The 22,764-nt window shown below is 39.8% G+C and overlaps 1 protein-coding gene across 1 annotated transcript in view; it reads right to left on the bottom strand.

Moving 5' to 3' along the window:
• Nucleotides 1–22,764, bottom strand: part of LOC103785893 (anaphase-promoting complex subunit 1-like) — a 79,760-nt gene that overhangs the window by 46,734 nt on the left and 10,262 nt on the right. The window contains 9 exon segments of the mRNA XM_063594811.1: nucleotides 295–434; nucleotides 3,345–3,479; nucleotides 9,186–9,251; nucleotides 9,374–9,464; nucleotides 10,882–10,977; nucleotides 14,963–15,172; nucleotides 16,235–16,455; nucleotides 17,484–17,629; nucleotides 20,796–20,869. Coding sequence (XP_063450881.1) covers nucleotides 295–434; nucleotides 3,345–3,479; nucleotides 9,186–9,251; nucleotides 9,374–9,464; nucleotides 10,882–10,977; nucleotides 14,963–15,172; nucleotides 16,235–16,455; nucleotides 17,484–17,629; nucleotides 20,796–20,869 — 1,179 coding nt within the window.

Consider the following 22,764-nt stretch of genomic DNA (forward strand, 5'->3'; position numbering starts at 1 on the left):
ACCATCATCAAAAGGACATTTACTTTTAATGAGACGACAAAAAATCACATCAATATACAATTCAACTGACTCAACAAGCTTTTGTTTTCATGAAGTTTTTAATAATACAGAAACTGTAGAAAACAAGCAGAATTACTGTATAGTAAAAAGTAAAATAGTGCCAAAAAATGACACAATAGATTTTTTTAAATCATGAGAAATGTTTGTTGTCATCTTTCAGACAAAATTCTGTATTCTGTCAAATTTGAAATGCCAGCCCACTTCTTGGAAAGCTACCAAATGTTTATACTTACTAGGGTGACTCTGTTATGGACAGGATCTCTGATAGAATCAATGTAAGTTCCAAGCTGTTGGAAAGTACAATCCTCATTATAGAGAGAATCATGAAGTTTTGAAGAATCCCTCAGTTCTGGAACTGGGAACAACAGAAGAACCTGTAAAAAGTCGTAAATACAATACAAATGAATTCTTTTCTGAGAAATTAAGGACAAGGAAATTTAACTATTTCTTTTTTGCATATGGTCTAACAAACAATAATATGTAATGATTCAAAAACATTCTGCTCCAAGCCAAGCATGGTGGTGCACACCTGTATAGTCCCAGCTACTCAGAAGACTGAGACAGGAGAATCACTTAAGCCTAGGAATTTGAGGCTGTAGTGAGCCTGTGAATAGTCACTGCCCTCCAGCCTGGATGACACGGCAAGACCCAGGCTCTTTAAAACATTTTGTTCCAGATACAATGAAGTACCAGCAAACCAAGGTCCTCACAGAAAACAGCTAGAAAAGGTAGGTAAAAGGAAAACATCTGATTGGTGGCTGTGGAAAAGCTGTGGAAGCAACCTGGACTTGAGCGACCAAGATCTAGGAGAGAAGGCAACTGCAGGGAAGGGGGCCAACGTTCCTGGAGAACCTTGCTTTTTCTGCTCTGGCCATCTGCAAATTTTGGTGGTAAGAGGAACATATGGAAAGGCTGACAATATGCAAAGAAAGTCATAGCTAAGAGGGAGGGAAGCCAGCAGCACTGTTAGCAACCTTACAGGGCTAAAGACTAAACTGTGAGCCGGGGCACGCGGTGGCTCATGCCTATAATCCCAGCACTTTGGGAGGCTGAGGTGGGCTGATCACTTGAGGTCAAGAGTTCAAGACCAGCCTGGCCAACATGGTGAAACCCCACCTCTACTAAAAATACAAAAATTAGCCAGGTGTGGTGGTGGGTGCCTGTAGTCCCAGCTATTTGGGAGGCTGAGGCAGGAGAATCGCTTGAACCCAGGAGGTGGAGGTTGCAGTACGGTGAGATTGCCCCACTGTACTCCAGTCTAGATGACAGGGCAAGACTCCATCTCAAAAAAAAAAAAAACAAAAAAAACAAAAAAAAAAACTAAACTGTGATTTGAGGCAGCTGAGGAACTAAGAGCCCAGGAAGAAAGGACAGTAATGAAAAAGCCAACAAATGAGACCAGTATTTAGTGGTATTTCCCCTATAGGCAATTATTTATTCAAAAATACAGGAACAGCATTTATTTGCTTAACTGCAGATATGCAAACAAAAAATTTAAATGGTCTTAGTTACTATCTACATGCAGATGCTTCCAATCTTAATCTCTAGTCATGACCACTGATCCTTTTTTGATTCCTTTAATTCAATTTATATATCTCGAAGTGAATATCTTGTCAACACTGACAATCAAGACTAGGATGTATTTATTCTATTCCAGATTCTACTCTAAAAGTCACCAGGAAAAATTCAGCTCCACTGGTCCTGGCTCTAAGTCTACTAGCAAAATCTTCCAGAGAAGTGGAAAAGCCATCAGCCAATGTGTTAGACTATCATTTCCATGACTTTACACCTATCAAAAAGGCACTATTACCAGGCTTATAGAATTCTAAAAAAGTTGGAAACCATTTTCCATTATAAAAGAAATTCTTCCAAATCACACAAAACACTCTGACACTTCTCCAGTTCCCCCTTTGAATGTTCTGCAAATGTGCTGGTTTGAAGGAAAAAAAATTCAATGTGGCACATGTTTAAAAATATAATGAAGACATAGACATTATCAAATACAACAGATAGCACTAACCTTCCCTTTGAACCGTCCCTAAACATCCACACTCACATGTCCTTTAAATACAAACCACTTTTCTCCAGGCTTCCTAACTTGGTAAATCCAGGTACCTTCCCAGGTCGTTCAGAGAATTCGGAGCCTCGTTCCACATCACCTTTCCCCAGCCCAGCAGCACAAAACCAATCAGCTGACAAACTCATTTCCACCTCTCAAGGCCTCTCATATTAATCCCTCCTTTCCACACATATACTGCCCTAGCTCAGACCCTCTTCATACTTCTTAAACTGACACAGACAACCTCACTTGGAGGCTAACTGGTCTCCTTATCTTTAATCCCAAAATACACCTATTTACAACACAGATCCAAAACCTCGTAACTCCTTTCTCAGAATCCTGTAATGCCCTGTCAATTGCATTCAGAAGAAAACCACCTTTTCATCCTTTCTCCCTTTAAGAGCACATTAGTAAGAGTGTAAATCCCAGTTCTACCACTTAGTAGGTTTATTTCATTTGTAACCTCTATCTCATTTGTAAAAAAAAGAATCATAGTACTATCTTCTCAATAAAGCTGTTCTAAGGAAATAATTAATACTTATAAAGCACTGAGAACAACGCCTAGCACATAGAAAATGCTCAAAAAAGGTTATTATTGTTATCCAAACCCTATCCTGCCTCACCCTACAGACTACTTGTACTTTTATAAGTATTTATTCTACAGATTTATTGAGTCCTTATGACTAGGAGATGAAGATACAAATATCCATTTAAAAATGTTCCGCATTATCTGGCCTTCCTGCCTGTGCCTGTGTGGTTTCTCCTTGCCCTGAATGCTCCTTTCTACCTACAGATATCCTACTCATCCCCAAGGTCCAAACGAAGACGGACATGTCTCTCAGAGATGAGGCTTTGATTTTGCCATGGCCTCCCATTGGATGGTATCTTCCCATCAGTCAATCAACGATGGTACTCTCTTTTCCACATTACTGAGTCATGAGTCTTTCTTAAATTCTAATTTCTTATGCAGACAGTACATCAACTCCACACAATTGTGAGATCCCTAGATGGAAAAGAATGTATCATTTCCATCTCTCCAGCACCTTCAAAAAGTATCACATACATCACAAGGGAGGTCAGTGTATGTTAACTGAATCACTTCTGTTTGAAAACATTTATTCTGCAAGTAGAAACTAAAATTAAGTGAACCATGGAAAGAACTAATATTTAACCAAACTTCTTTAAAAAATGGTAACTTTTTGGCAGCACCTAGTCCTTTTCTTACCTCGTCCAATGATCCAAGGAGTTTACTAAGAGGCTTTGGAGCACTAACGCCATCTAGTGGAGTACTGGGCCGAGGCATTGTGTTGGACATCGTCAGAGAGGGAGCTGGCAGTCCAGGAATAAAAACCTTTCCCACCTTTAAGCAATAAAAACATGTGGGAAAAAAAAATACTGCCTTTAATGCATTACATCCTTAAATAAAATGTTAAGGAATATAAACATATATTTCTTTTGATATTTCTAAGTTTATGCTCACCAAACACAGCAAAGAAACAATTCAAATGTCAATAATCTATCCAATTCCACTATCCAACTGCAAATATGTTGGTATAATTTCTTTTTTTTTTTTTTGAGATAAGATCTCACTCTTTCCCTGTGGCTGGAGTACAGTGGCATGATCTCAGCTCACTGCAGCCTCAACCTACCAGGCTCAAGTGATCCTCCCACTTCAGCCTCCTGAGTAGCTGGAACTACAGGCACATGCCACTATGCCTGGTTAATTTTGTATTTTTTGGTAGAGACAGGGTTTCACCATGTTATCCAGGCTGGTCTTGAACTTCTGGGCTGAAGCCATCTGCCCACCTAGACCTCTCATACCTTGGTATAATTTCTCTTGGTTGGATTCCTTCTCTTCATTACTGAAGACTTTTTTTGCAGGCAAGGAGAGGAATGTTAATATAGTCAACACATTATATAAAAATCTGTACACTATGTACTCTTCTACCTTATTGGTCATAAAGACAGTAAGAACAGCGGCCGGGCGCTGTGGCTCACGCCTGTAATCCTAACACTTTGGGAGGCCGAGGCAGGCAGATCACAAGGTCAGGAGTTCAAGAGCTTCCTGCCTAACACAGTGAAACCCCATCTCTACTAAAAATTAAAAAAAAAAAAATTAGCCAGGCATGGTGGCAGGCACCTGTAGTCCCAGCTACTCTGAGGCTGAGGCAGGAGAATGGTGTGAACCCGGCAGGCGGAACTTGCAGTGAGCCGAGATCGCACCACTGCACTCCAGCCTGGGCAACAAGAACGAAACTCTGTCTCAAAAAAAAAAAAAGAATGAGTTGACAATCCGTGCTAACCACTCCTTATTTTGGCTATCTGTAGGGTACTTAGCAAAAACAGAAATTCACATCTGTACAGGCTGAAAACCTGGTAAGACTAAAAAGGAGATGCTCAGAACTAAAATGAGATCTTAACAACGTACATATTCATGTTAACACACTACTCAACAGCTAACAAAATAACAGAAGTTGCCCCAATAAAATCCTTAGGCTTAAAAAACAAAAATAACAGTGAGAACTAATTATGCATAATTTTTTAAAAGCTATCTCAAACCCCTAATTTACGAAAAGATGCAATAAGCACATACCATGCTATTCCCTCATTAATCACCAAAAAGAAAAAAAAACTGAATAAAATTTATAATGCAACTAACAGAAGATTCTGAAAAAGTGAAGAAAAGAAGACAAACTGGCTAGTAACCTGAGACCCAGGAATGACCTAATGATGAATTCCCTAGGTTTTTGGTTTTTTTGACTCCTTACATAACCAGGCCTCAGGCTTTCAAAGTGCCTATAACACAGACATGCCAACGTTCACAGACAAAACACACCCTAAGAAAATCTTACTCTTTCCAGCCAAAGTGTTGGGAAAAGAATGACCAACCAGGACAGAAACTTTTCACTATATCTGCCCTATTCTTTACAAACACCATGAAAAAAGTCATGGCCATCCCTTCCTCCTCATCAGGAGGCACAGTGAAAATTTTGAATGTCCCTCATCTATTTGAGGAAGTCCCCTTCTATTTCTAGATGCTGAGGATTTTTTTTAATCACAGATATTTGATTTTATCAAACGATTTCTCTGCATCTATTTAGATCCTTGGTCAGCAAACCATGTTCCATGACCAAATCTGGCTTGTATCCTGTTTTTGTACAGTCTGTGAGCTAAGAATAGGTTTTATGTACTTAAATCATTAAGGAAAAAAAAAACAGAAGACAAATATGTAACAGAGACTGCATGTGGCCCATAGAGGCTAAGATACTTGTCTGAACTCCTACATAAAAAGTTTGCCAGGCTGGATGTGGTGGCTCATGTCTGTAATATCCCAGCACTTTGGGAGGCGAGGTGGGAGGATCGCTTGAGTCAGGAGGTCATGGGTGCAGTGAGCTGTGATCCCACCACTGCACTCCAGCCTGAGTAACAGAACGAGATACTGTATCGAAAAAAAAGAAGAGAAAAGAAATTGCCAAGGATGGAGAGGACATGAACAACATTATCAACCAAATGGAATGAACTGACATTTACAAAATACTCAAGGGTGCCTTCTTGGTGATATGGCCCTTTAAAGTCTCTCTTTGTTCCTGGTCATTTTTTTCCCCCACTTTATAGCAACTCCAGCTATCTTTTGATTACTGTTTGCATAATATATCTTCTTTCCATCCTTTAACTTACCTATGTCATTATATTTGAAGAACACTTCTTATAACCAACATATATAGTTGGGCTGTATTTTCTAATCTCTTCTGCTAGTCTCTGTTATTTGTGTTAGACCATTGTATTTAATTAGTGGCCTAGTGGGATTTAAATCTGCCATTTAATATTTGTTTTCTGTATGTTCCCACTTTCTTTGCTCATCCAGAAGAAGCAACTCTTCAAGTTTGATCATAAGATTTTGGCAATTCTGTTCAAGTTTGGCAATTCTGTTCAGGTTTAATCATAAGATCTTGGCAATTTAGTCACATCTTCAGGCTCTACTTCTAATTCTAATTCTCTTGCTATTTCCACCACATCTGCAGTGACTTCCTCCACTGAAGTTTTGAGCCCCTCAAAGTCACCCATGAGGGTTGGAATCAACTTCTTCCAAATTCCTGTTTATGTTGATATTTTGTCCTCCTCCCATGAATCATGAATATTTTTAATGGCATCTAGAAAGGTGAATCCTTTGCAGAAGGCTTTTTTTTTTTTTTTTGAGATGGAGTCTCCCTCTGTCGCCCAGGCTGGAGTGCAGTGGCGCGATCTCGGCTCACTGCAAGCTCCGCCTCCTGGGTTCACACCAGTCTCCTGCCTCAGCCTCCCGAGTAGCTGGAACTACAGGCACCCACCACCACACCCGGCTAATTTTTTGTACTTTTAGTAGACACAGGGTTTCACTGTGTTAGCCAGGATGGTCTCGATCTCCTGACCTCGTGATCCACCTGCCTCGGCCTCCCAAAGTGCTAGGATTACAGGCGTGAGCTGCTGCACCCGGCCCAGAAGGTTTTCAATGGACTTTGCCAGATCTCTTAGAGGAATCACTATCTATGGTAGCTCTAGTTAAGTAATGTATTTCATAGTAAGACTTGAAAGTCAAAATTACTCCTTCACAGGCTGCAGAACAGATGTGTCAGCAGGCATGAAAACAACATTCATCTCCTGTACATCTCCCTCAGAGCTCTTAGATGACCAGGTGCACTGTCAATGAGCGGTAATATTTTGAAAGGAATCTTTTTTCTGAGCAATACGTCTCAACAGTGGGCTTAACACATTCAGTAAACCATGCTATAAACAGGTGTGCTGCCATCCAGTCTTTGTTGCTCCATTTATAGAGCCCAGGCAGAGCAGACTTGGCATAATTCTTAAGGGCCCTAAGACTTTTGGAATGGTAAATGAGCACTGGCTTCAACTTTAAGTCACCAGCTGCATTAGCCCCTAACAAGAGGGTCAGAATGTCCTTTGAAGCCAGGCACTGACTTCTCCTCTCAGGTTATGAAAGTCCTAGATGGCATCTTCTTCCAACAGAAAGCTGTTTCATCCACACTGAAAATCTGTTTAGTGTAGCCACCTGCATCAATTATCTTAGCAGCTTCTACATCAGCACATGCTGCTTCACCTTGCACTTTTGTGTTATGGGGAGGGCTTTTTTCCTTAAACCTCAAGAATCAACCTCTGTTAGCTTACAACTTTTCGTCTGCAGCTTCTTCACCTTTCTTGGCCGTCACAGAATTGAAGAGAGTTAGGGCCTTGCTGTGGATTTGACTTCAGCATAAGGGAATGTTATGGCTGGTTTGATCTTCTGTCCAGACACTAAAACTTTCTTCATATCAGCGATAAGGCTGTTTCGCTTTATCAGTTGCCATGTTCACTGAAATAGCACTTTTAATTTCCTTCGAGAGCTTTTCCTCTGCATGCGCAAGTTGGCTCTTGTGCATAGGTGGTCTGGCTCTCGACCTATCTCAGCTTTCAACACGCCTTCCTCACGAAGCTTAATCATTTCTAGTTTTTGATGTAAAGTGAGAAACTTGTGATTCTTCCCTTCATTTGAAAACTTAGAGGCCATTACAGGGTTACTAATTGGTCTAATTTCAATATTGTTTTGTCTCAGGATATAGTGAGGCAGGAGGAGAGAGAGAGACAGGAAAGGGGTCAAATGATCAGGCAGACCACACAAAACATTTATCAATTAAGTTCCTCATCTTATATGGGTACAGTTCGTGGTGCCCCAAAAGAATTCGAATAGTAACATCAAAGACCACTGATCACAGGTCACCATAACAGATAAACTAATAACAAAAAGGTTTGAAATATTGCAAGAATTATCAATATTTGAAACAGTGACACAAAATGAGCACATGCTGCTGGAAAAATGGCACCAACAGAATTGCTCAACACGAAGTTGCCACAAACCTTCAATCTGTAAAAAAAAAATGCAGTATCTGTGAAGTACAATAAAGCAAAGCACAAAATGAGGTACGATGGAATACTATTAAATATATACATCACACTGAATGAGTAAACAACAGTACGCATCAACACAGACAAATCTAAAACAAATATAATGTTGAGCAAAATAAGTACATCAGAGGCGAGTACATGGTACTTTTTACATAAAAATTCAAAAACAAGGAAAACTAAATAATGCATTCTTTAGTGATACATACATAACTGTAAAAACTAGTAATACAAACAACTGACTTATCACAAAATCAGGATTCTGTCTATCTCGAGGGCAGGGGAAGATAGGATGCAATCAGAAAAGAATGTAATAAAAATAAGGATACTGGCAATATTCTATTTCTTAACCAGAGTACTGGGTAGATGAATATTCACTTCATTATTATTATTCAAATTGTATGTATTTAAATTCCATAATTTAAATTTGTAAAATGTATATTCTCTATGTACATTTCACAAATGTTAAAAAAATACAGCTAACAGCCGGGCGCGGTGGCTCACGCCTGTAATCCCAGCACTTTGGGAGGCCGAGGCGGGTGGATCACGAGGTCAGGAGATCGAGACCACCCTGGCTAACACAGTGAAACCTCATCTCTACTAAAAATACAAAAAATTAGCCAGGCTTGGTGGCGGGCGCCTGTAGTCCCAGCTACCCGGGAGGCTGAGGCAGGAGAATAGTGTGAACCCGGGAGGCGGAGCTTGCAGTGAGCCGAGATCACCCTGGGCAACAGAGCGAGACTCCATCTCAAAAAAAAAAAAATACAGCTAACATACCACATTTAATATAGTGAAACTTTACCAAAACTTTAGTACTTACCAAAGGTACCCATGCTTCAATTTCAAAACTAGTTTAACTTAAAAAAAAAAAATCTACCTATACTCATTGAAGGTTTCCCATCTGTGACAGGTTTAGAGTACCAATACATTTAATAGCAGTGAGCCATAGCCCTCCAAATTAGGACCCACCTAAATGGGAAGCTTCACCGAGAATTATTAACAAAATTCTTCTGCCAAATTGTGCAGACAGGAACATAACAAATTTAAAATATCAATCTAAAGTAACATTACAAATATTCATGCAGGCAGCCTGAAGTCCTACTAAAGGCATGAAGTGCTACTTATTGCTTACTCGAACCACTCCTGTGTATAGCACCAGGTTTCCACTGCCTTCCAAGACCAGCATGGTGTCTATTTTCTTAAAAAAAAAAAAAAAAAAAGACAAAAAATTTATTTCCCAATCTGAGCAAATTAACAGATTTTTTGACTGAAAAATCTGATGAAGCGTAATTGTCAACTTCTTAAATGTGCCTACATTACCTCCACTGGTGCTGCATCCTTTGCTGGTATGTTGGTCACTGAACCAAAGATGAGCTAGGTTTTATCATTACTCTCTTGAAACTTTACACAGCTAAATAATAAAATAAAAAAGAAACTTGATACATGCAACAACCTGTATGGCTATTAAAAGTATTATGCTGAACAGAAAAAGACAATCTCAAAAGTTTACATACTGTATGAGCCCATTTACAAAACATTCACAAATGCCAAATTATCAAGATGGAGAATTAGTGGTTACCAGGATCAGTGGGTAATGGTGTATGTGACTATAAGGAGTTAACGTAAGACACATAAAGATGTTTTGTATCTTGATTGTGGTGGCATTTACACACATCTACATATGTGAAAAAACTGCATAGAACCATACATACACATAAATGAGTACATGTCAAATTGATTAAATTTGAAATAACGTGTGTAGATCATCTATTTCCTGGTTATGATAATGTATTATAGTTATATAAGAGGTTACCTATGAGGGAAAAAGAATGCAAGGTACACAGGACTTGTTTACTATTTTGTAACTTCCTGTGATCTATCGTATTTCAAAATATGAAGGTAAATAAATGGGCAAAAGATCTGAATAGATATTTTACCCAAGAAGATAAATGAATGGCTAATAACTTCATGAGATGATCAACATCAGAATGCATTAGAGAAAAGCAAATTAAAGCCACTTCACAACCACTGGAAAATAGCTACAATCAAAGAGTGTGATGATATCCAATCCTGTCAAGGATAAAGAGACATTAACCTTCATATTTTGCTGGTGGGAATATAAAATGATACAGGCTATTTGGAAAACAGTTTGGTGATTTCTTAAAAAGTTAAACATGAATTTACCATTCAACCCAATGACCCAATCCTAGGCATTTACTCAAGAAAAATAAAATCACATATGTCCACATTTTTGCTCAAGACCTTTGTTCAAATGTTCATACTGTCCTAATTCTCAGCAGTCAAGAGGTGGAAATAAACCAAAAGTCCATCAGCTGATGAACAGATAAACAAAACATGGTGGTAGATCTATACAATGGACTATTACATAGCAATAGGTATGAAATAATGATGCATGTTACAAAACGGTGGATCCTAAAAACATCACGCTAAGTGAAAGCTAAACACAAAAAGCTACACTGTGTGTACATACATTATATATATATAAATGTCCAGAAAAACTAATCTATAAAGGCAGAAGCCTAGCATGGTTGCCTGAGGCTGGAAATGGGAACAAGACTGACTACAAACAAGCACAAGGAAATCTTTTTATGGTGATATAAATCTTGTAAAATTGGCTCATGGTGATGGTTGTAGAACACTGTAATTTACTAAAAATCATTTAATTGTACAGTTAAAACATGTTAATTTTATGACATGTAAATTATTTCTAAATAAAACTACTTAAGCCAAAAAAAAGGAAAGAAAAGAAAAAGAAAAAGCAATGCTGAGTTATTTTTACAGAAACAATGGGAAATACATACACCTACCATAACTGGAGCTGGGACTCTACTAAAAAGCACAGGAACTTTTGCCCACATAGGTCAGATGTAATAAACACTTTTGAGGCTTGTGAATTTTTCTCTCTATAATAGATACATCAATAAAGTAACTGTCAGCACTGGTCCAAGAATCTACCACAGTAACTATTAAAAGTCTTTGAGGCCGGGCGCGGTGGCTCACACCTGTAATCCCAACACTTTGGGAGGCCGAGGCGGGCAGATCACGAGGTCAGGAGATCCAGACTATCCTGGCTAACACGGTGAAATCCCGTCTCTACTAAAAATACAAAATAAATTAGCCAGGCATGATGGCGTGCGCCTGCGGTCACGGCTACTCTGGAGGCTGAGGCGGGAGAATGGCATGAACCCAGGAGGCGGGGCTTGCAGTAAGCCAAGATCGCGCGTGCACTCCAGCCTGGGCGACAGAGCCAGACTCCGTCTCAAAAAGAGAGAGAGAAAAAAAAAAGTCTTTGAAAATATTCTGCAAAAAATCTAAAAACTACTTAGGTCAAGCAATAATCTCAAAGACACAAACATTTCTAAGAATTAAACTTCATGATCTCTAAGATCCTTTCAGTTCTTTGATTATGAGCTCATTACACAGCTTTGTTGGGGAAAGCTACAATAAATTTAACAATTACTGATGAACTTTTAAATTACATACTATCTAAGCTCCCTACTTGTAATGCAAACTAAGCCACCTACTTGTAAAGTAATGCATGCAAACTTGAATTCCTATCCCGCAAAGGGCCAGATCTTTCATAATGCTGTTTCTCCTATCTACCCCCTCTCCTTCTCAGATTAGGCCTCATTCACATCTCTTTTTGAAATCATATCTCTAATTCCCAAACCCTTCCTTCTAAAGTGCTACAGAAGGCCGGGTGTGGTGGCTCACGCCTGTAATCCCAGCACTTTGGGAGGCCGAGGCGGGCAGATCACCTGAGGTCAGGAGTTCAAGACCAGCCTGACCAACATGGAGAAACCCCGTCTCTACTAAAAATACAAAATTAGCCAGTAATCCTGTAATCCCAGCTACTCGGGAGGCTGAGGCAGAAGAATCAATTGAACCTGGGAGGCAGAGGTTGCGGTGAGCCGAGATCGGGCCATTGCACTCCAGCCCGGGCAACAAAAGCGAAACTCTATCTCAAAAAATAAATAAATAAATAAATAAATAAAGTGCTACAGAAGACCCATAAATCTAAAAAATAAGAATCTATAATATATTCAACTTACAAATAAGTTATTTAAAGAAAAATGATCTATAATTGTAGGATACTTTTATTTGATATATGAGAAACAAGCCAGAGAGACTACTTCAACATTGTATCCACATCTTTACTTTCTTCAGACTACCTATCCCCCATTTCATTCTCTCTAAGATTATGCATTTGCCTTCCATTTCAGATAAAACGAGGCTCTAAGGCTTGAGCTCAACCTCCTGCCTTACGTATCTGATCAACCTTCACTTCTTTATCCCAAGGCTAATCTCACCACTTGTGCACCTTTCTGGTTACTTGTTCCATCAATCGTTTCCTCTCTTCTGTATTTTCAATACTTTCCCTTGAGTATAGTCCGTATAGCCTACTATTTCACATTAAAAGTCTTAAAATATAAAATGGACTCAACATTAGAGTATATAAAAGACCTTCTCAATTTGACTGGATATAAAACTTGTATTGTGGTTAGGTAAGAAAATATTGGGGGCCAGGCACAGTGGCTCACACCTGTAATCCCATTACTTTGGGAGGCAGAGGCAAGCAGGTTGCTTGAGCCCAGGAGTTTGAGACCAGCCTGGGCATCACGGCAAAATCCTTTCTCTACAAAAATTAGTCAGGCGTGGCGGTGTGTGCCTATAGTCCCAGCTACCTGGGAGGCTGAGGTTGGGGAATCACCTGAGCCCAGAAGGCCAAGGCTGCAGTGAGCTGTGATTGAGTCACTCACTGTACTCCAACCTGGGTGACAGAGTGAGACCCTGTCTCAAAAAAAAAAGAAAAAGAAAATACTGGGGCAAGATGTCATGAAAACTAATTTTATTATAGTTCAGCAAAAACAAAACTCTCCTTGACCAAGACTCCCTCTAATTTTGTATCTTCATTCCTATTCAAAGGCAAACTCCTTAAAGAGTCTGTATGCCTATGTTCATTTCCTCAGTCCCCATATACTTTTTCTACCCCACTTTCCCCCGCCACCCTCCCAGCTTAAAATGCTCTGGCCAAGGTCACCAAGGAACCCACTGCCACCCAGGTACCTCCTCTCTGGGTTCAACTCTCAGGGCCACACTTCACCAGTACCTGGCAATACTGGCATCTCTGTATTCTTGAAATGTTCTTTTTTGTATTCTGTATTTCCTGCTGCTTCTCCCATCTGACCTCTTTTGCTTTGTCTCTCTGCGCCAGCTTTGTCTCTTTCCATTCCCCAAATCTTAAGTTTCCAGGACTTCAGTCCCTAGCCCTCTTCTAATTCTACACCACTGGATTTTAACTATTTGGAAGCCACAAATCCCTTTGAGAATCTAAGGCTTGTTAAAACCCTCTCCTTGGGAAAAGGCCTATATACTACATGTACACACAATTACTGAATACAATAATTCTTCAATTCTAATCTAATTCTCTTACCTCAATCACCACTTATAAGCTGACAATTCCACATTTATTGTTCTGCTCTTTCCCAAACTTCCGACACACTTATAAAGTGCCTTCTTACCGCTGTCATCAAACAGACCAGAGGCCTAAAGGGCAATCAGTAATCTCTCAAGCCTCCTTTTTTTTTTTTTTTTTCAGACAGGCTCACTCTGTCACCCAAGCTGGAGTACAGTGGTGTGCTCTTGGCTCACTGCAACCTCCAACTCCCAGGTTCAAATGACTCTCTCACCTCAGCCTCCAGAGTAGCTGGGACTACAGATGCACGCCATCATGCCTGGCTAATTTTTGTATTTGTAGTAGACATGGGGTTTCACCATGTTGGGCAGGTTGGTCTTGAACTCCTGAGCTCAAGTGATCCATCTGCCTCAGCCTCCCAAAGTGAGTGATTACAGGTGTGAGCCACTGCACCTAGGAAGCCTCCTCTTCATTAGCCTTTTCCCTCCCCTCTGCAAAAACCAGAGTGGGAGTACTTGTAATTCCCTAAATACACCACGCACTCACCAGAACTTTTGTTCTGATCCCAGCTGCCGTCTGTGGTCTTTCTCAACTTACCTGCCTAGCAAATACCTATTCATCTTTCAAAGCCCTACCAGCAAAAATAGTCCCTCCTGTGTCACCATCCTTCAGCTATCTGCCTCTTTTGAGGACAGGGACAGTGACTTATTAGACTGTTAACTAGCACACACATTGGCATATAAATTAACACGTGAATTATTAAAGAGAATATAAAAGAAGAAAGGTCACCCAGAACAGAGATCTAAGCTATGTTTCCCAAAAAGTAAAGCTGGCACTCAACTAACATGAACATAAAACTTAGGAAACATGCTAAAAAACTCACATTTCCTCATTGATAGAAATTAACTGTTTCTCCCCAGAACAAAAAACACCTGAAAAATGAGAGATTATTACTATAAAGGAAGAAATATCAGATGACAAAATAATATTTTTATGATGACTTTTTTTTTGAGATAGTCTCACTCTGTCACCCAGGCTGGAGTGCAGTGGCACGATCTCAGCTCACTGCAAGCTCAGCCTCCTGGGTTCAAGCAATTCTGCCTCAGCCACCTGAGTAGCTGGGATTACAAGTATGCACCACCACACCCAGTTAATTTTTGTATTTTTAGTAGAGACGGGGTTTCACAATGTTGGCCAGGCTGGTCTCGAACTCCTAGGCTCAAGTGATCTACCAGCTTCAGCCTCCCAAAGTGCTGGGATTACAGGCATGAACCACCGCGTCCAGCCTATGATCACTTTAATATCATTAATATCCCCTACTGAAACTGAGGTGGCCTTAATACATATCTCTATATATTTTTACATATATTAATAACTGATCACATTAAAAGGAAACTTTAAACAAAATGCCATATATTTCCCAAGACTTTCAGCAACATTTTTCTTTGAATATAATAATATATATAACAAACCTTATATTAGTAATCGTTTCTGTCCACAAATGGTCAATACACAGTTCAGGAACAATTGGCTCCATTTCTGGTGCAAGAAAGAAGCCATTAGAATTACTATTTGGAGAATGAGAAATACTATGTCTCTTTGGAGACTGATTATGGCTTGAAATGTTGAACCTTTGCACCCCTGAAAAAGAGTGCACTCCTAAGGCAGGAGAATGAGCACGACTGCAAAAGAAACAGAGGAGAGAGTACATCACAGTTAGCAGGGCAGGCTTATATGACACACACTCCAATGACACTTCCCAAAATTCCACAGACAGAAGAGCATTCATGGCATAATCCAGGTCAGAAATTAAAATTTTTCAAAAAGGAGTAGCTATTTAAATGGTTCATGTCAATGTGCTTTACTATATTCTAAAGATTTAGAATTATTATTAGAAGAACTCATCTTTTACAACTAAAACTTAGATCATCTTCTTTTTCGGAAAATGAATGATTATTCAAAAAGCTCTAAACTATGTCCCTGTATAGTCAGACATATATATATCAACAAAACAATGTCCCTGTAGCACCAGATATACATATCTGGTGATTTAAATATATATCTATATAGAGAAATAGATACATTTAGATATCAAATAACAAAAAAAAAAAGAAAAACTAACATAAATTAAGGCAAAAATAAAATAGTGCCACAATATTTTGGGAATTAATATTCATCAAACTGTTGCCCACATAGTGGTAGAAATGAGGCAACTAACCTTAGGACAAGCATAGGCAGCTTCAAAATATGACTCAGGAAAGAATGTGACATGGTAAACTTAGAAATCTTAGTAAAACTGGCTCAGGGCTGAGCACGGTGGCTCACACCTGTAATCCCCACACTTTGGGAGGCCGAGGTGGGCGGATCACAAGGTCAGGAGATCGAGACCATCCTGGCTAACACAGTGAAACCCCATCTCTACTAAAAATACAAAAAAAAAAACTTAGCCAGGCGTGGTGGCAGGCGCCTGTAGTCCCAGCTGGAGGCTGAGGCAGGAGAATGGCATGAACCCGGGAGGCGGAGTTTGCAGTGAGCCAAGATTGCGCCACTGCACTCCAGCCTGGATGACACAGCAAGACTCCGCCTCAAAAAAAAAAAAAAAAAGTCTCAATTGGGATAATGGCTATTTCCCCTAAAAAAACTCCCCTAAATATATTTCCCCTAAAAACAGCTGTCAACAGCAATTCTAAATCCTTCAAAACAAAACAGAAAGCTTAGAAAGAAAAACCAGGAAACCCTTCTACCTTAGAGCTGCTATGTTGGAAATAGAAGGTGAGCGAGAATGTAGACTGGGTGATGAGGTTGAGCGACTCTGGCTGTGAATGGAGGAGTAATTCTGGAAAGGTGAAGTCACAGGGGAATCTCCTTTGGAGAGGCTTCCGAGATGTGCTGTGAGGGAGCTGCTAGTGGCCACGTTCTGTGGGGTTCCCCCCTGTTCAGAGAACTTTAAAACAACATTCTCTTCCTTAAGTCAAAATAAAGAGAAAGAGGAAAAAAAAACAATAATTAGAATAAAGTAGCAATTTCCTTGTAAGAATGCAAGTTGAAGTCAGTTACTAAAGACACAGTATTTCTTCTTTCCTAAGAAGCTCAATCTATTTCTCAAATGAGGCCAGGTGCCGTGGCTTACATCTATAATCCCAGCACTTTGGGAGGGTGAGGCGAGAGGATAGCTTGAGCCAAGGAATTCAAGACCAGCCTGGGCAACATAGCAAGATCCCATCTTTACAAAAAATTAAAAATTAGCTGGGAGTGGTGGTACACACTTGTAGTCCTAGCTACTCGGAAGGCTGAGGCAGGAGGATCACTTGAGCCCAGGAGTTCAAGGCTGCAGTGAACTGTAATTGTGCCATTATACTTCAGCCTGGGTGACAGAGTGAGGCCCTGTCTCTAGAGATGATGATGATGATGATGATGATGATGATAATAAAACAACTATTCACAAGTGATTTTTCCAAAAAAAAAATATGAGGGTATGAAGTATTAACTACTCTTTCATATATATATATACACACACACATATATATATACACATATATATACATATATACATACACATATATACATATATACATACATATATACATATATACATACATATATATACACATATATACATACATATATATATATATATACACACACACACACATACATTTTTTTTTTTTTTGAGATAGAGTCTCATTCTGTCACCCAGGCTGGAGTGCAGTGGCACGATCTTGGCTCACTGCAACCTACACCTTCCAGGTTCAAGTGATTCTCCTGCCTCAGCCTCCCGAGTAGATAGGATTACAGAAGCCACCACACCTGGCTAATTTTTTATATTTTTGGTATAGATGGGGTTTCACCATGTTGGTCAGGCTGGTCTTGAACATCCTGACCTCAAGTGATCTGCCTGCCTTGGCCTCCCAAAGTGCTAGGATTACAGGTGTGAGCCAGTGCACCCAGCCTACCCTTTCCTATTAAGGAGAAGTGACTTGCCTTTCTCCTTACCTCTGATTTGACTCTCCGGAGAGTCCACACAGAATGCACATTTTGAACAGCATCATAAGTCATTACAATAGAGGGGTCAGTATTGAGGAAAACAATTTTCATTGCATGATCTACAACATATTGCACCCGTAATGAACCAAAAAGACCTTAAAAATAAAATAGAAAAATCAGGTATAGAACAATGGGCTTTACAAGACTGATATTTATGAACGGAGCTCTTAAAATTGTTAAAGATAAAGAACAACCAAGCCAAAGAGAGCATAAAATCTATTACTATCTTAAATAATTAACTCTGAATTTTTAATAAATTTACTTTAGGCATCAACTTCCTTAAAATACATTAAAGATGAGAGCATTACAAGTTTTAGCTTCACATACATGCTGTTGCTAAATGTTAAGATTTGTGCTGACTCTCACCATTACACGAATCAGCCACAGGTAAAAGGTTGATGATTTCTTCAACTGACTTATTTATAAATTGCACTCAACTATTCTGCCAAGTTTGACTTCCTTATTGGTTCTGTTCTTCTGTATGAAAGCTGTACTCTATAATTACTATTCAGACAGTGCCGAACAGTACACTGTTGTTTCTGCTTTACTAGTTACACATGCAAAATAAGGTTTTTCCCAGTGAGTTCAGCTTTTAATCTAAAGTACCATGGACTGGTCTCCATATCCTTATTTGACAGGAAATGTTTCCCACTCAGTTAAAATATTGAAAAATTTTAAAATATGATTTTATAATCATAAGAAATACTTTATAAATAAAAATCATGCCACCATCTCAAAATATCTACTATTAATACATTAGAGAATTTTTGGTTTTTTTCATACATATATACACACTTTATACATTTTTACAAAATTATAATCATACTGTGTTAAAGTTTTGTATCCTACTTGACATTACAAATAAGCAACTTCTAGTTCACTAAATATTATTCAAAAATATGATCAATAATGGCTGCACTCCTCCCTCCAGTACGTGCCTCCAAGATGACAAAGAAAAGAAGGAACAATAATCATGCCAAAAAGGGGCGCAGCCACATGCAGCCTATTCGTTGCACAAACTGTGCCCGACGCGTGCCCAAGGACAAGGCCATTAAGAAATTCATCATTCGAGGCTGGGCACGGTGGCTAACGCCTGTAATCCCAGCACTTTGGGAGGCTGAGGCAGGCGGATCACGAGGTCAGGAGATCGAGACCATCCTGACTAACACAGTGAAACCCCGTCTCTACTAAAATAAAAAAATTAGCGGGTCGTGGTGGGGGGCCCCTGTAGTCCCAGCTACTCGGGAGGCTGAGGGAGGAGAATGGTGTGAACCTGGGAGGTGGAGCTTGCAGTGAGCCCAGATCCCGCCACTGCACTCCAGCCTGGGCAACAGAGTGAGACTCTGTCTCAAAAAAAAAAAAAAAGAAAAGAAATTAATTCATCATTCGAAATGTGGTGGAGGCTGCAGCAGTCAGGGACATTTCTGAAGCGAGTATCTTCAATGCCTATGTGCTTCCCAAGCTGTATGGGAAGCTAAATTACTGTGTGAGATGTGCAATTCACAGAAAAGTCGTCAGGAATCCACCTTGTAAAGCCCACAAGGACCAAACACACCCACCCCGATTTAGACCTTTGAGGAGTGCTGCCCCACAACCCCCACCAAAGCCCATGTAAGGAGCTGAGTCCTTAAACACTGAAGACAAGGCGAGGCGCGGTGGCTCAAGTCTGTAATCCTAGCACTTTGGGAGGCCGAGGTGGGTGGATTGCCTGAGTTCAGGAGTTCGAGATCAGCCTGGGCAACAAGGTGAAACCCCATCTCTACTAAAATACAAAAAATTAGCTGGGCATGATGGCACACCCCTAATCCCACCTACTAGGGAGGCTGAGACAGGAGAATCGCTTGAACCTGGGAGGCGGAGGCTGCAATGAGCTGTGATCGTGCCATTGCACTGCAGCCTGGGTAACAAAGCGAGACTCCATCTCAAAAAAAACAAAATGAAAATAAAAAGATTGAAGACAGACTATTCTCCAGAGAAAAAATAAAATGGAAATTGTACTTAAAAAAAAAAAAAAAAGGCTACATGCCATTTAATCCCAGGCCCTAGTATGTTTATTCGGGTTGTCTGCAATTAGTAACAACATAAAATTTGAACTTTTTCTGTAAAAGATCAAAGACTAAATAGTGCAGTTTGCTGTCCACATACTGACTCTATCACATAATCTTTGTTATTTCCTACAACCCTTTAAAAGGTAAAAACCATGCTTATGTTGGGTGCGGTGGCTCATGATGTAATCCCAGCACTTTGGGAGGCCGAGGTGGGTGGATCACCTGAGGTCAGGAGTTCAAGACCAGCCTGACCAACATGGTGAAACTACGTCTCTACTAAGAATACAAAATTAGCTGAGTGTGGTGGCACACGCCTGTAATCCCAGCTACTTGGGAGGCTGAAGCAAGACAATCGCTTGAACCCAGGAGGCAGAGGTTGCAGTGAGCCAAGATCGCACCATTGTATTCTGGCCTGGGCACAAGAGCAAAACTCTGTCTTAAAAAACAAAAAAAACAAAACAAACAAACAAACAAAAAAAACCAAAAAAAAAAACATTCTTAGCTCACAAGCTTTACAAAAACATGCTGCAGGCCAGATTTAGCCCATGGCCTGTAGTCTGCCAAGACATAATATAGAAGATAAAAAGCAGCTGGGCACGGTGGCTCACCCCTGTAATCCCAGAACTTTGGGAGGCCAAGGTGGGTGGATCACCTGAAGTCAGGAGTTCAATACCAGCCTGGCTAACGTGATGAAACCCCGTCTCCACCAAAAATATAAAAAATTAGCCAGGCACGGTGGCGTGTGCCTGAAATCCCAGCTACTCAGGAGGCTGAGGCAGGATAATCACTTGAACTCGGGAGGCAGAGGTTACAGTGAGCTGAGATCGCGCCACTGCACACCAGCCTGGGCCACAGAGCAAGACCCCTCTCAAAAAAAAAAAACCCAAAACAACAACAAAAAATAAACTTTACTTCATCCAAGTATCATTCATTTACTTATTAACTATTAAAGAACAAAGCATCTACAGGTAGGTTAAAAAATATATCGGTATTCCTCACTGATTTATATACCTTATTTTTACTAAAATAACTGTTGAGCAGTTAATACCATGATATTCAAGAAATTCAAAATAGAAGTTATTTTTGTAAAATGTTTACATTACATTATTTTTATAAGTCAGTTTTCATATAAGCGCCTTTATAATCTCCCTCACCAAAGTCAAAAAAAAAAAAACAAAAGAGCTTATCTAAAAGAATATAGAAATACACTTACTTCCAGATTTACAAACAAGTGGAGTTATTTCATCTAGTGGGTGCAGCATGCTGAACATAGTGGGTAAAGATTCTCTAGCAATAAACAAATAATCAATTAATTACCAATACGAGTATGTCTGTGCACAAATTTTGCACTTCTGTTGAAAAGAAATCTCCAGATTACACGAGCAACTAGAAACCTACTATCTCAAAATGCAATCTTCTGAACTTTGTACATACTATTTTTCACGTTGTCTTCTATTTCATTCCTAGAAATCTCTCCCCTGAGAGTAATTCTATCAATGCACCAACAGAGGAAAATCAATATAGTCCAGAGAATTTCTGCAAACAGCAGTCATCACAGTACAGAACAAATGGAGTAATGTGTATAAAGCAGTCTTTTTTTATTGACCTCTCTTACTGGCAGTGTGTCCCATACCTGCTGACAAAGGAATGCATTTTTTAAAAAAGGAAGAAACAAACTACTTCAAGTAAATTAAGTCTGCTTTTTTTTTTTGTTTGAGATGGAGTCTCACTCTGTTGCCCAGGCTAGAGTGCAGGGGCATGATCTCGGCTCACTGCAGCCTCCACCTCCCAGGTTCAAGCGATTCTCCTGTCTCAGCCTCCCGAGTAGTTGGGATTACAGGCACACACCACCACGCCCAGCTAGTTTTTTTGTATTTTTAGTAGAGACGGGCTTTCACCATGTTGGCCAGGCTGCTCTCGAACTCCTGACCTCAGGTGATCCACTCGCCTCGGCCTCCCAAAGTGCTGGGATTACAGGCGTGGGCCACCGTACGCAGCCAAATCTTTTTTGAAGCCATTTATTTGCATATTCAATTTTACCACTTAGATTGGGAAAAAAGGCTAATTAAGTGCCAAGTGGGTAGAGCTCATGAGTGTACATACAGGCTGAGTATCCCTTATCTGAAATACTTGGGACCATAAGTGTTTTGGATTATTTACCTTACACTAACAGTTGAGCAACCCTAATTCTTTTGGGGGTACAAGTGGCTTTTGGTGACACAGAATTATGTAGTGGTGAATTCTGAGATTTTAGTGCACCTGTCACCTGAGTAGTGTATGTTGTACGCAACATGTAGTTTGTTTATCCCACACCTTCTTCCCACCCTCCTCCTTCTGAGTCTCCAAAGTCCATCATAACACTCTGTATATAGCCTCTGCATACTCCTTGCTTAGCTCTCACTTGGAAGTGAGAACATGCAGTATTTGGTTTTCCATTCCTGGGTTACTTCACTTAGAATTATGGCCTCCAGTTCCATCCAGCTTGATGCAAAAGACATTATTTCATTTCCCCGTTATGGCTGATTAGTATTCCATGGTGTATATATACATTTTCTTTATTCACTCATTGGTCAATGGGCACTTAGGCTGCTTCCTTATCTTTGCAATTGTGAATTGTGTCGCAATAAACATACATGTTCATGTATCTTTTTCATATAATGACTTTTTTTTTTCCTTTGGGTAGACACCCAGTAATGGGACTGCTAGATTGAATGGTAGACGTACTTTTAGTTCTTTAACGAATCTCCATACTGTTTTCCATAGATGTCATACAATTGTGTTCCCACCAGCAGTGTATAAGCATTCCCCTTCCACCACATCCATGCCAACATCTATTGTTTTTCTGACTCTTTAATAATGGCCATTCCTTAAAGAGTAAGGTGAGATCTCACTGTGGTTTTCATTTGTGTTTCTCTGATGATTAGTGATATTGAGCAGTTTCATGTTTGTTGGCCATTTGTATATCTTCTTTTGAGAACTGTCTACTCATGTCCTTTACCCACTTTTTGAGCTTCTGTCTTGCTGATCTGAGTTCCTTATATATTCTGGATACTAGTGCTTTGTTGGATGCACAGTTTGCAAATATTTTCTCCCACTGTGTGAACTATCTGTCTATTCTGACATTTCTTTTGCTGTGCAGAAGCTTTTTATTTTAATCAGGTCCCATTTATTTATTGTTTTTG

The sequence above is a fragment of the Pan paniscus genome, chromosome 12 (genome assembly GCF_029289425.2).
Source record: "Pan paniscus chromosome 12, NHGRI_mPanPan1-v2.0_pri, whole genome shotgun sequence".
In the NCBI taxonomy this organism is placed as follows: Eukaryota; Metazoa; Chordata; class Mammalia; order Primates; family Hominidae; genus Pan; species Pan paniscus.